This window comes from Chelon labrosus (assembly GCF_963514085.1).
Source record: "Chelon labrosus genome assembly, chromosome: 11".
In the NCBI taxonomy this organism is placed as follows: domain Eukaryota; kingdom Metazoa; phylum Chordata; class Actinopteri; order Mugiliformes; family Mugilidae; genus Chelon; species Chelon labrosus.
In genome coordinates, this window is record NC_140344.1 from 13,532,894 (window position 1) to 13,547,338 (window position 14,445).

The 14,445-nt window shown below is 43.1% G+C and overlaps 1 protein-coding gene across 1 annotated transcript in view; it reads left to right on the top strand.

Moving 5' to 3' along the window:
• The window catches only part of syt7a (synaptotagmin VIIa), a gene marked incomplete at both ends in the record, with an annotated part of 65,515 nt that overhangs the window by 19,143 nt on the left and 31,927 nt on the right, over positions 1-14,445 (top strand). Inside the window, one exon of the mRNA XM_084554908.1 lies at positions 8,894-8,997. Within this exon, the coding sequence (XP_084411034.1) occupies positions 8,894-8,997 (104 nt within the window). The remainder of the gene's footprint in view (positions 1-8,893; positions 8,998-14,445) is intronic.

Consider the following 14,445-nt stretch of genomic DNA (forward strand, 5'->3'; position numbering starts at 1 on the left):
TGCAGACAGACCAAGACATACATAGGCAGACATACAGACAAGAGGGGGCATCAGGTCACTTGAGACCTGTCTTTTAGTGGCTTTTTTATGGAGTCTACAGGGAGACGGCTTCGGCTGGGTTGTGGCGGAGTCAATACTCTACCCTCTAGCTAGGAGCTGTGGTTTGCCCTGTCCTGGGCTTTTACTGCCTGGTCTGTCCAGACAAGTAATAAAGTACTTTTTTTTACAAGCAGTCTTTAATTGAATGAATAAGGCAAAGGTAGAGAGGCCTCCAGCTAGTCATGAAGCAAAATTAATTCGTTTATGACAAATGGAGTCCATCTGGCATTTTCACATGAACTTTGCTCGGTAGACGTGTGTCTGATTCGGACGTGAATAATCATGTAAACGCCTCAGGCTAAGCTCATTGTGTAGTTGCGTGTTGTTTGATGAGATTTTATAGAAAGCATAACGGATATACTGAGACCGCGCTGCTTCACTGTCATTTAACTGTCATTTAGCCGTCATTCAATTAAAGTTGCACTTGTCCTGCCAATACTTTAATTACACCCTCAATAATTGTTTTCCCACTTTTGAAAAGACAGAGAGTATTTAGGCTACTATTTTTTTCAACATGGAGAGTAGCTCTGGAAATTGGACAGTGCTGGCGTACGCATGCATCCGGACGCAGACATACCATGAATGCATGCAGCTCTGTATCTTTGGCCAAATACAATTGACTTTGACTTGAATTAGATTTTATAATACCACCCACATGATACATCTGGAGCATCCGAGACCTCTTTGTCTTGGCTGATGTCACCAGCAGTGAGCTGATGATGTGGGCAGATGGGGACTCTAGGCCTGTATGCATATGCACAAGCTTCACAAATTGCTTCTCAATAGCATTACAGTTGAGTCCCTCTTCCCTCACTCCCACTCCGCTTTTTCCTGCACTGATCTCTCTCCGCTTTCTTGGTTGCATGCGTTCCCACTCATGTCACTGTGCTTATGCTGTGTCAAGTGGAAGAATATGTGTGTGACCTGGTGTGTGCAGCGTCGAGCACATGCATGTATTTTTAAAGAGGCTGTAACTAAAACACAACTTTCAGCACAGATGGTGAAGGGGGTAGAGCTATAAATTAAATGCAGAAACGCTAGAGAGAAGGGAAGAAGAAGGTGACGGAAAGGGAACTGGGTGACTGAGTGTCAGAAGTCAGAGGAGCCTAGAAAAATGTGCAACACGCTTGACAATAACTGTTTCAGGCCCAGATGAAGATGACGATTGTAAATATGACATGGATGGATTATTTAGTATTAACTGGATACCAGCAGGGCTGTAGGCAACCAAAGAAAATCATGATCGACTGAAATCGTGTCTGTCCTTCAATTAAATGATTGATCACGGGGGAAAAAAAAAGTTGCACGTCATGTGTAGATTAATTAACCCTCTACGGTGCACTGTACCTTGGAGCTAAATATAAATACATATAAAAGGCTAGTATTTGCATCTCATACAACCCTTTAACCAAACTTTTTTTACACCTAAATGATTTCCGTTGTCTCAAGCGTCTGGCTTAACCAAGTTAGCCTACAATCTCTGGGCGGATGTTGGTTGTTTACTTCTTGGTCAGCCTTTTTAACAAAACTCATTATTGTGGCCTGACCGTCCACCTGCTGAAATCTATAGATTAAATCCTGAAAGTCCGTATCACTTTTCCCCTCATGAAAATAACACTGCCGATTCTCCAGACAGTGACAGTTTGGTCAGATGACAGCATATCGACCAACTCGTCCAGCAGGTGACAGGGAGGCTACAGCCCTTGATACCAGATTACAAGATGGGGTTTTGTTACAAAATGCATGAAAATAAATACAAGAAAAAGGCAGCCTCTTCGTCTCCATGCCTTCTACATGGATGATGAACTGATAAGGAGGCTGACTCTTTGTGAGCCCGTTAGCTTTAACCTCAGTGGTTTACGAAGTAACAAATGGTCAGTTAGAGTAATAATGGACATACTGAAAGCGAAGAAGTGTAGTAAAACTACTCAGTAAAATTGGTAGTGTTCCATGACCCTGTTTGGAGCTAACATAGGCTATGCAGGCAGTTTAATGCCCCTGAACCTGGAATAATGGTAGTCATGGTTGACTTAGTTTATGGCTCACAAGCTCATTACCGAGATGGACACTAGTCCACCTCCAGAGTATCAGCCGCCACCATGTGGACTTAAATCAATAAAGTCAAGGGCATCAGTGGGACCAGTGAATAATGGGTTGTTTGTAACTGTGTGAAGTAGCCATGACATCCTAAAGCTCAGGGGGAAGGTGGAGCTCATTGAGCTTGATCAAGCTTCTGTAATATATATAACAGCCATTTGTCCCAGTGTGACACTTACACGGTGCATGGTGGGGATAGCACTTAGAAAATAGGAGAGAGGTGAAGAGGATGCGGCGGTTACTCTGACCTGAGCAACATCAGGTCAAGCGGCACAATTAACGTGAAGTCGAATCCATGATCTATTATTTCTTTAGCCCTGGCAGATAATTAACTGATCAACTGCTCCCGACAAACAGAAACACTAAAATAATATCCAGGCAGACAGACGAGTTAACCCCTGCGTTCGGAGTCATCCTATGATGTACGACTGTAATCCTTTATTAATGTGTGTTTGATGCGGAGGCAGAGTCACTTACAAATACAAGTTGGCTTGCTGGAAGGCAAGGGAGAGTGCGTTTGGTAAATGTGATGGGCCTTTGTGGCTCACATATGAAAGTCATTTATTTCAATCTGGCCAGTTAATTCTGAGGCAGAGCTGGGGGAGAAAATTATGGCAGAGGCACTGATGGATTATATGATAGATCAGACCATGCTTACAGTATAAAGTCCTTATCAAAGGCAGAAGGAAGAGATGTAACCAAGATGTTAGCTTTATCACTCATTCAATCAGAATTAAAAGCAGATAGCATTCATTTCCCCCCTGCACTGAGATCACGACATTAAGCATAATTAGTTCTCACTCAGTGTGTTGGCTTTGGTTTCTAGAAAGTAGTGCTTCACATGTTTTTTTATATATATATAAATAAAAATATGTGATGTATTAGTTTCCAACAGCGTGCTGTGTTTCCATGGAAGGAACATGCTCGAAGAAAAGGAGAGAAAGAAAGAGGCCCACACGTAAAGAAATAGAGTAGAAGCTGTAGAAAGTCAGACTGTACTCTGTGTATGTCAAGGAGAATCATTTTTCTGTTTTTAATGAATTCATTCTGCACCGTTTACTGCACAGTGAACTCTCACAGCGAGCAGGATGCTGGTTGTTTTCGACACTCACGCGCAGTATTTATTTACTATTAGTTCTACCAAGGGTCTGATCCTATTTGACTAATCTACAGGTGGTGGGGATGTGCCAGAACAACAAATGAAGGCTGGATGGAGAGTGATTGCTAAAAGAAAACATGGATGTTAACAATCCAGGATGCAAAATACACTTTTATGTTATGTTACAAGATAACTCTATAGAGTGTCTGTATACCAGGTGTGTCAGAATCAGACACACTTCAGAAAAACTGAATTACTTTGCTCTCCTGCAAACACATGAAAACATTATTCACGTGCTGTACAGCCACAGTGTCCCAATTTTGCTGGGTTTTATGGGCAACCGGCCCATCCACCATCACAGGTGCTAATTGGATGATGGTGCCATTATACAGTAGGTGACACCAGGCGTGCATCACGTGGTGTGTTGTTGGTCTAATTCCAGGCCGGCTTGTCACCGGGGTGAGATGAAGCTTATCCCTCATCTCAGTCAAACGTGAGTGGCAGTCTTTTTACACTTGCTGTGAAGCAGCCTCTGTGACAGCACAGGAGTGCTGCAGCTGAGCCACCGGGAGCATATAGGGACAGTGATCTGGCAGAGCTCCCTGTAGCCTACAGGGGATGCAAGAGACACTCACTCTCACCACAGGTGCTCTCCACCTGTCAAAATTTCACCGGTTCCTCCACACGTCCCTGTGATTAGCGGCACATGGGGCCCTAGCGTCCACTGTGCACTGGGATTCGTGGTTAAAGAGCGTTACCAGGCCGTTTCTGCATCTATTACAAGCTGCACGGACAAACCATCACTACTGTCAATATAGTCGCTTTTTAATTTGCTGAATGGATGCTCCCTCTATATTCCAGACATCAGTTTGGCTTTGATCATTCCCGCCCACTTGCTTGAGATTGATTATCAGCTGCAGTGAACATTAAGTGGTCTTTATGGCTTTTCACATTTATCTTTGCACGATAATGTAAAGTGGTGGCGGTAAGCCCAAAAGCTGAGAGTCCACTGCCAGTGATTCATAAGCAACAGAATAATGACGTCAGGAAATCCAACGCAAGGAGGAGGAAGACCAAACGCAAACAATGTCTAGTCAAATATCTTATAAAATATGCATCTCCTTCCATGTAGGTCGTACATTTGTATGTTTGTGTGCTCTACTCAAGTGCAGTTGTGTGTGTTTGTATGTCCCAGCAGCACTTTCACCCATCCCTGCCGGTTTTGTCGGGAAACGATAACTGAATTTATTGAGTAGTCGCAGCTCGGATCGTACCCCACTGAAAGTAAAAGAGACCAGTGGCCGTGAGCAGAATATAAAGTATGCATTTATCTATTTAATGTGTGCTGTGATTTAAAGATGGACAGCAATTATGTAAGTATACAGCTGTAAATAAGGAATGGTACATATCTGTAACATTGAAACATCCGCTAAAAATCCCCCACAAGATCACAACTGCTTAGAATAGTTGTAATATATGTATAAAAAATATGTCCAACTGTAAATTTATTAAGAAATGCATTGTGAAGACTAGCTTAGGGGATATTTGTGATTTCCAGAAGAGCTGCCATGTTTTCTTAAGCAAATAGGAATACCCACATACCAAAGTGGTGCACATTGTTGTCTTGCATGAAGAAAACTGTCAGTCATCTGTCGTCTGCCCCACTTGAAATGGTGATCTGTCACAAACAAATGCCTACTGCAGCCTCCCCAGACTGTCTGACTTAACAACAACACTGTTAGGGATAAAACATACCATGACATTAGCTCATTCTTTGAGCACGCCAACCGCAATCGAAGCAACCAGCCCTGAGCTCATCGTGTTAAATGTCACCTCATCAGTTATTATTTGACAATTGCATTATTTACCTGGAACCATAGGAATTGCTCGTTTTATCCGCGCCTCCTCTTTTGAATCAATTTATCTTGTGCGACTTTGAAATATTCAGTTCAAATGCCTTCATACGCGTGTGCTGTTTATCATCACTCAGTCTTTTGTCTTGAGACATAGCTGAAATAATAATAAAAAAAAGCAATAATCTGGAGCGTAGAATTGAGTGAGGAAGTAGACAGGAGCAATTTGAAATACGCAGCATCGCAATATTACTGGAAGTAAATAACATTTTACCGTTGCACACACATTCTGCCTCTGAGGGGACGGACTTTAGAGACATCTGAGTGACATCTGAGGATTTCCCAGCAGTTCACTGGACATAAAGAGGGCAGAAACCAGACCCTCAGCTACAACAAGCGGGCACTTTGAAGTGGCGATTAGGCTATGAGCTTTGCACCCAGAGCTTCTGAAGCACTGCCCTTTCCACCTCAGTGTGAGCATAAAGATGAGGTGTGGCAGCTCTGCTGACTGGACACTGCTCCAGTTCCGCCTGTCCAATTAGCAATTTCTTCTACCCCTGAGGACTGGTCTCTTTCTGCCTGCCTTAGCTCACTGCATGTGGACCAGATCACCTGCGTGCACAGCATCCCTCTGTGCGACCACAGCTACGCTTATTCAAAGGCGCTGTGCTCTCCACGCTGAAGACCGTGCTCTGGTAGTTTCTCAAAGTTCTGTCTTCGCCTTTAATCGTCCACATTTAACCTCGGCTCTGATCTGGCGCTTGTTGTCCTCTTTAAGTGAAAAGCTTTATTGCAAGCTCATTTACAGCATCATTGTCGCTACTCACCCCGGTACATGGTGCCATTTATTTCCTCTTTTATGTGCATATAAAAGAGGTAGCCACTGAAATCCAAAACAAACAAGCGACTTTCAAGTTCAAGAGTGCTCTGACTTCTAAAGGTTTCTGATCAAAGGGTTCAATGGCTTGTTCAGCTCACTTGTCAGTTTTTGCCAAGTGGTGCCATTTCAGATGTGATTCATCACCGCTCCACTTGAAAGTATCTTTTTTTATTACTTTAATTTTTTTCTTCATTCGCTTGGTTAGATATATTAACGAGGGCTACATATTAGCTGTTCTCATTTAGCGTCCAATCCTTACTCCTACACTCTCGCCATATGAACGGTGTTTTATATTTCACCGTGCTAAAGTGTCATCTGCTGGAGTATTTCAAGCTAAAGGTTTTGTTGTGCTGAAGAGGAAAGAGAAATTGAATTTTCTGAGTGATGGTTGTGTGTGTTGTGCAGGGTTCTCTAATGATACCTCTTTTCCCCCACAGCCAAAGTGCTGAATATTTGCATATCTCTCTAATACCTTAACACAGTGGATTTCCTACCTTTTTTTTTCCCCTCTGCGCATCCTCTGCATGCTGTACAGTGGCTCTCTGTAGTGTTTAAAGGGACGTATATTCCATGAAGTGGAAAGAAGAATCCAGCTGTCCATTACCGAGTGCAGTAACATGGCCTCTTTGGATGAAGCATTTTAGTTAGAAGCTATGTACTCTCTTACCTCTCATGACTGACACAGTTCATAAACCATGCACCCCCCCTCCTCCCCCACGCACACACTTCTACCCATCTGCCGACCTTCAGAGGGAACACAGGACGTACGGCCATGCATCAGCCGGCTTTCCCACATGCACCTGACTCCAGCACGGAGCCACTTAGCACCGATGCTACCAGATGCCCTTAGCAGCAGACCAGTTCAGCTCGCCTTATTTAAGATCCATTGCTGCCGCTGCTAATGTTATGGCATCTAATGGACTCAACTTTACTGGCCTCACTCCCTCTCTCTCTATATATATATACAGTAGCAAAGTGTATAGTTCCTATTTCGGATCATCTAAGAATAGATATATTCATCGTTCAAGAGTTAGCTGTGTTTCACTGACCCTCTCGTTTTCAGGAGGGCACGACTGCCATTAACAGTCTCCTTTACCATTGGTAGGTAGGTTGGTAGGTAGGTTCAATAGGTACACTACTGAAAACCAGTGCACTCCTACCTGCTCTAAATAGGATTCAATTCAGTCCAGTTTAATAACACCACAATCTACATCCTCCAGTATGATCATACAGTTGAATCGAAAAGCAATGGATTGTTGCATTCATTTTCATGGGTGTACCTTGGCAATGACACAGTGCATTTTGGTTTGAAGGGGCAAGAGCATACCAGTAACACATCTAATAGAAACGTAATTACTCAGAGTAGATGTCATTTATAGGCAACAGGTAATGAATTTAAACCCAAATGATGCAATGTATATTACTAAAAAGTAATATATTTTGAGGGTCAGATCCAGATGGCACAATCCAGCCAGAGGCAGGTGAAAGAGAAGACGCTGGCATCCGTGTATATTTTGTCATTTTAAATTAGTGGCATGACGGTAACATGTATATTTATTATGTCTTTTAAGGTTGAAATTAGGTCAATCAGCCAAAAAATTAAATTAATAAGATTCACAGTATACTTATCAGAGTGTACAGCTGGTGTTGCCTATGAATGAACGAGAACCATATGTGGTATTATTTGCAAGGTAATAACTAGAAGTCTAATCATTGTCTACCTGACGCTGAGTTTGTTGTCTCTGGTCTGAACGGTTCTCTCTTGTTTCTGAAGTGGCCTCAGGTGTCACACTGACTTCAAACACAAGCTGAGGCTGTGGGAAAACTGTGCAATCCAATGCTGATCCCTCTCTGATTTTCCATATGAAACGACTTTACCTGCCATCGTTCCTCCGCTCCGAGCTCATCCGTTCCCAGAGGACATGGCGAGGAGGAGAGTAAGGCAAAGTTATGACGGAGAAGTGAGATGAAAAGGCAAAGGGAGGGAAGGCAGACAGCAGTTGGGGAAAAGACAAAGCCAGTTATTGAAAGGAAAGCATGGCTGCTTGTCGGTGGGCCTGTGTGAAAATGTATTCTGGCGCCCATTTATCGCCGTATATTTAGGAATCAGGATTGTTCAAAGGAAATCATGAATTTGAATACATTAGCATCTTTCCTGCGGTGTAAATACCAACGCTCAGTGAGGCTGCGTATCCTCGTCCTCTACGGCGAAGGCCATCCAATTGTTTAAATGTGGCGAGCGCGCGGCCTAAAACCCACGGTGCTGATGCGCGAATCCTTTCTGTCTCACACACACGCCGAGGCACATGCGAGCAGCAATGGATGATGTTTTTTTTTTTATGACTGCCTTCCAGAGCCACCTCTCTCACTGGGCATCTACTGATACCCATTAATCATGAGCTCTCTTGTATTGTCAGCCCCTCTCCTCTCCTCTCCCTCCCCCTCCCTCCCCTCCCTCAGCCTGTCAGTTAACAAGCTGTGACACCATGACAGTGATGTGTGTGCAACTGAGTGATGCCTGGCTGCAGTCCTTATTGGAAAGGTATTGAAATGCTCCGGCGCGAGGGGGGCGGTAGTGATGAGATTGTGTTTCTCAGTTTTCTTGTGACAGAATGTAAAAATGGCAGCTCTGCATGGCTATTCAATTAAACGTGGCGAGAGAGAAGGCCCCGGCTTTATTTTGGTTTGCCCCCGTCGACAACATGATTTACTGTGGCATACAATCAGCGCCGTGGCAAGGATCCCCTGTTTTTATTTCATAATGGAGAAAATATCTCCATGAACATGCACTCATTTTTTTTCCCTCTCTCTCTCTCTCTCTCTCTTTTTGCCTCCCTGTACATGTGTGTGTGTTTGTGTGCACAGGCTCAGTGTCCCTCAGTGTGTTCCTGGTCTCCCTCGCAGTGACAGTGTGTGCTGTTTGGCTGGTGGCTCTTTGTGGCGTCTGTGGTTGGTGTCAACGCAAGCTGGTGAGTTTACACACACGCACAAGCTTCACTAACAGATCCGCCATAGCTTCCAGTCACATTTGTTCATCCTAATGTGCTTTAATAATCAGGGAGCCTTCACGAGTGTACGGAGCTTACTGGTAAATGACACTAGAGTGCGTTATTGAAAAGGACAATGTGTGCAAACATTATGGAAATCTGCCTCGATTGAGTAATTTCCGTGAAGACGCAGTTATTCGTGATGACATAATATCAGTACGTGTAAGCGCCAAACTAAATTTTACCAACTTTATTTGATATTAACTTTGCAAATGGTAAAAATAAAAACGTCACATATTGGTATTCACTGGACCTTGAACTGAATCGCTGCTGTCAAGTGAATTATTGTCTGACTCTCTCTGAGACCCAAACAGTTTTCACTTCTTCTTGTAAGATACCAACAAACATGTATTCCTATGCAATGTTTTTACAGTTCATCACATGTTTGTGATGTGAAATAATGATCTTAGATGTAACTATAATTGTCAGTGATATGGTTGACTAAAAAGTATACATTTTTTCCTCTGAAATTAAAAAGAGAAAATGCACAAATAACACAAACTTCACTAAATGTTCTTTTCAGTCGTTTATCATCTGCATATCATTTTAGACCGACGGCCACGGTTACATCACACCAGTGCTCCAACAGTCCAGACTAGTACTAATTAATCTGTCAGACGCTGCAACGTTAGCAAACTGCGCTGATACAGCATCAGTACCAGTCCGGTCGCTGAGCAGAAACCGAACACAGATCAGACGGGCTGACCTCTGACAGAGGGCATGTCATTGTGATTATGTGGTATGAAATGTGATTGATTAAAGGGAGGCAACCACTCATTAGACAGACAGAGCTCAGAGGCTGAGTGCCACTTCACATGACTGATTCCCCCCCGCCCCCCCTTACATTTGCATGCCTTTGAAGTTAATTGATTTCTGATTCATCCTGTACTTGTACAACCCGGGAACACAGGTCACCTATTTTAAGTTTAATGCCGACTCGAACTCTTACTTGTGTCAACTCACCGTCGCACCGCTGTGAAACTTATTGGACCACAGATGGTGGAATTTGGCACCGTTGCAGCCTCCGCACACCACAAGCATTACTACATAATAAAATTTGCTTTGCTAGAATCCCCAGTAAGGTGAAGGTACCTAGATTACTCCTCGATGTCATTACAACATACAGGATAGGGGGGAAATGGTCCATGGTGAAATGGGACAGTGGTACAACACAGAATGTCCATTGTTTGCTTCACTGGAACATCACATTATATTTGATATTCCACTTTAAAGTAAATGGGGCAGTGAATGACTCCTGGGTTCCTGCTGTGGATGGAGGTAGTTCTGCTCCCAGCACCTTGCAAAGTCCCGGGGGTCCTCTCTGGAGCACTGCTGTAAATGGATCTTATTTCCTTTCCTGTGACAGTGCCGTGCAGTCGCTGCGGAGCAGAGCAGCAGTGCGGGCTGGGACCGGGGGACAGTCATTTGGCCTCGTGACCCTGTGGAGGCAAATGTGAAGCACGTCCTCACTCACAAGATGATTTCTTGTGTCTCAATTGAGACCAAGGAATGGAAACCGATAAGATTTTGTTGACACTATTGATTGTTGTCGGACTGAATCTTTATCGATTCACTGGTTGATAATCAATATATTGTGTGGAGGGGAAAAACGTACACCTACACAGTTTTTCGGCATTGACGCAACCATGTTATCACCTCTGAGAAACAAAGTAGAAAAAAAGGCATGTAAAGGACTCGGGGAGTGCAACAGCTCCAGTGTTTAACCGCTGTTTAATCAAGAAAAGGTGAAAACCTTTCACGGCAAATTATGTGACTGCACGGTGACGCCTGTTCAGACGTTCCTTTCCTCAGACATTTTGAGTCTTTGAAGCAAAGTAAAAGTGTCGAGGTGGCTGCAGCAACAGAGATAATATTTGCACTTTTCCTTAGTCAATAAGAAAAGTGCTGAGCCTGCCTGCGTGGGGTTAATGTTAAATTACATAGGATACTCACCCTCTGTAAGATCACCCATATCTGAAACTACTGTTTTCCTGACATCACAGCTATGAAGGCACATTCTGGTCTCTATCTTTATCACTAACATGACTCCTTCTTGTTTCAAGTTTACAGGTTTGTATATATATCAGAAAAACATGCCAGCCTCTATAGAGTAATTAAGCCTCCAATGGATCGTTCAACGCTGAGCCAGTTATTGATTCCCATCCCAACTGCCTGCACGGCGCCTGTATATATTTTTTTCCACATCGCTGCTTATTGTCCTGTTTACCTCAGGGTGTGTTTGCGTGTGTAGCGGTGGAGGTAACACAGAGTGGCATTAAGATGTTAATTAAGGCCCCTTTGTACTCTTTGGAAGACTTACTTTGAGAAAAATGTCAGCCGCCCACTGGTGTGAAACCACATTAAACGCATCTGCTTAATGTACAAAATAATTAAGTGTGACTGAGATGAATGGCAGTCCTTCCAGAGATGGGAAACTTGTTATTGACGACACACTTCACATTGACGCGGCGCCAATGCTGCTAATCGCGTTAAAAACTATCTTCTGAGATAAATATCGTCGTCGTGAAAATGTATGTTCCCTATATTTAACTAATCACCCTGGAGGCTAGGCAGCTATACAATCTGTTCTTCTAAATAAAAAAAGATTCCTTTACTTCACTTCCCTTGATCTATTCAACTGAATTCCCTGAACACCATCCTAGAGGATATATACAGTATAATTTGCATGAACAGTTACTTTCAACTAACACCCCTCATTATAGATACATACTGTATCTACTGTAACTACTTATGCAGGCTGATTTCCTGTGCACCAAAATATTCTCCTAAGTGCTCCCTGTTTAATTATCATTTTCCACAAAGCAACAAGGCAGTCCACGTCTAAAAAACTTCCCTCTCCATATTTCTGAGTGTACTCTTTGACAGTGTCAGCTTTCATAAGAACAAATGTTTGCCCGGAGCTTCTCGTGTCAGTTGCGAGTGGGCCCATGCCAGTTTTGGTTATGATTCATAGGTTAATAGACAAGACATTTTGGGCGAGTGTTGCTTTCGGTGTTTTAGCTTTGGCAACCAGCGCATTGGTTTTTATTTTAAAAGTGCTCATGTGCAGTCATCCCGAAGCCTTCCTCCTGCTTGGCTTTCTGTTACCTAAGCCCCCTGGAAGTATTGCGCATAGAACGCTTCTCCTTCCGCCGTCTGTTTGCTCATTGCTGTTTATAGATGCATTAGCGTCAAAGTTTTTGAATACGTGCCGAGCCAGTCTGTTTTTTTGTTTGTTTGTTGGTTTTAATGTAGTTATTTGTCTGCACTTATTGCTTTTTCTTTGTTTTCCTGTCTCTGTCCGCTTTCTAATTAAAGACAACAAAACCAAACCAAAATACAAATACAGATCGATGCGATGAGTCACCTGGTTATTGAGCTTCGGTGTTGTGGGGCTGATGATTGTCAGCAGGGGCATGTGTACTCGGCGTTGGGAGAGATTTTCAGATATCAGAGGTGGTGCTGCTAACATCTGTTTGAGCAGCAGTGGCTGTTTGGCATTCAGAAACCCTCTGCCTGCTCCTGTGAGCCCTGTGCTGTTTGATCCATGACATAGTTGTAAGCGAGGTTGAGATTGGACCTGACCATTTTCACGGCCCGATTCGATCTCTGTTGGGCTTTTCTCAGCAGCCCTCGGTATTTTGCCTGCTTTAGCCGGGAGTTAGCGCTTCACAGTTGTTAGGACGATCATAGTAATTGTGTCCATCAGAGAAGAGAAAAGATGTGAACATCAATAATTATAGCATTTGTGGAGAATTGTCAGTCACTGGGAAAATTATTATTACAGCAAATTACGTGGATCTCCAGTGTTGACGCGTCACACGTAAGCGCTAAAAAAGCGTCGGCTGCATTCCTGGCGATACCTGCATTTTGATTTCAGCGACTACTACAGGTACATAGAAAATGTTTTGACAGATGCTGAAAACAAATGATCACTTGATGATTTAACAGCAGACGACCATTTTAATAGTGCACTCCTCTCTAATTATGGTGTGATGTGGGTAATATTGAGCGAGCATGTAGACTCTTGCTGCCTGCTAATTCACAGCAAACAAACACAGCTGGGTGTTGGAAGGCAGTGCACTGCCAAGTGAGACAGAGGGAGCGGTGGTTTCACTCTGTCTCCTCTCATGTCTGGGTTCTTCAAGAAAAACCCTCAGCATCACCCTGGGCAGTCCAACACCAAGCCTTTTCTCACTCATCTAACACTGGCGAAGCGAAACAAAGGATCCGAGTTTCTCCGTGTGGAGCTTCGATGGGCCCCACTTTCCCAACATGCTTCTGTAGTGGTTGTTAAATCAGTGCTGTTTATAATAGATAGTCTGCACTGTCTGAAATTTCAGCATATTTCAGCTTAGTTTTGTCAATATCCTGCAACTACTAACTGAAACATTCCCTGCAAAGCACAATGCTTGAGCTTGAGCCCTGTTGTTTTTTTAAAGCCATGGTGTAAGACAAAGATGAACAATCGCTGTCACTATACACAGAGAAAACAAGTCCTTCAAATTAAATGACAAAGTACTTAAATTAGTTTTGGTTATGAGGGCATAGGGTTGTTTCTTATTCCATTTGTTCTGTGGAAGAATGGATTTTACATTTGTACCCAATAAAAAATAAGGATTACAATTCATGGTTTGTGTTAAAACTACTAATGTAGCTTAGGATTTTGTTAGGGTTAAGGAAATAGAGTTGTTTGCTATAGTACTTTTTGAAGGATTTGGGAGCTTCAACATCGTAGAAATAATGCAATGACAAACACATGGTTGGGTTTGGGGCAAGCTGTCTGGTGAGTAAAAATGTGAAAGCAACTGTAACCTCAAACGTCATATGACTTTCTTCTTTGCTCCTGCAGCAACTTCGTCAACGTTAAAGTCCCTGTGAAATCACACGTGATGTTTAAGTATTAAAATATAACATGTTCTGCACTACACGTCCCCTATTTGCCGGTATTATGCCCAACGTTGGCAGTTTTGTATGTATTTTAAAATTTGTTTAAAAACACTGACTCATCCTGCACTTGGAGGCGTGTACTAATTTTTCCTCAAGCAAATTCTTAAATTTTCATGTCCTTTCCCTCCCCCCATGGCCCTCCTTTAACATCAACGCTGCTGGCTAACGGTTTTTGGCTCGAACATGTGAGGGTGGTGTCTGTTCAGGCCACAGGAGTTGACCAATCAGAGCAGATTAGTTTTTTTTGGGGAAAGCTGGACTTCCTGTTTCTGTTTGGAAACACGTACTGTACATCTACGGAGGCAGGTAGAAGCTTGCTAGCGGTTTCATGGAGACTTTAACCATCTTGTTTTGGATGACCCTTTCTAAAATGATTTATGGTTTTCTTATTCTAGGAAAAGCAGTTTACTAAGAAAGGAT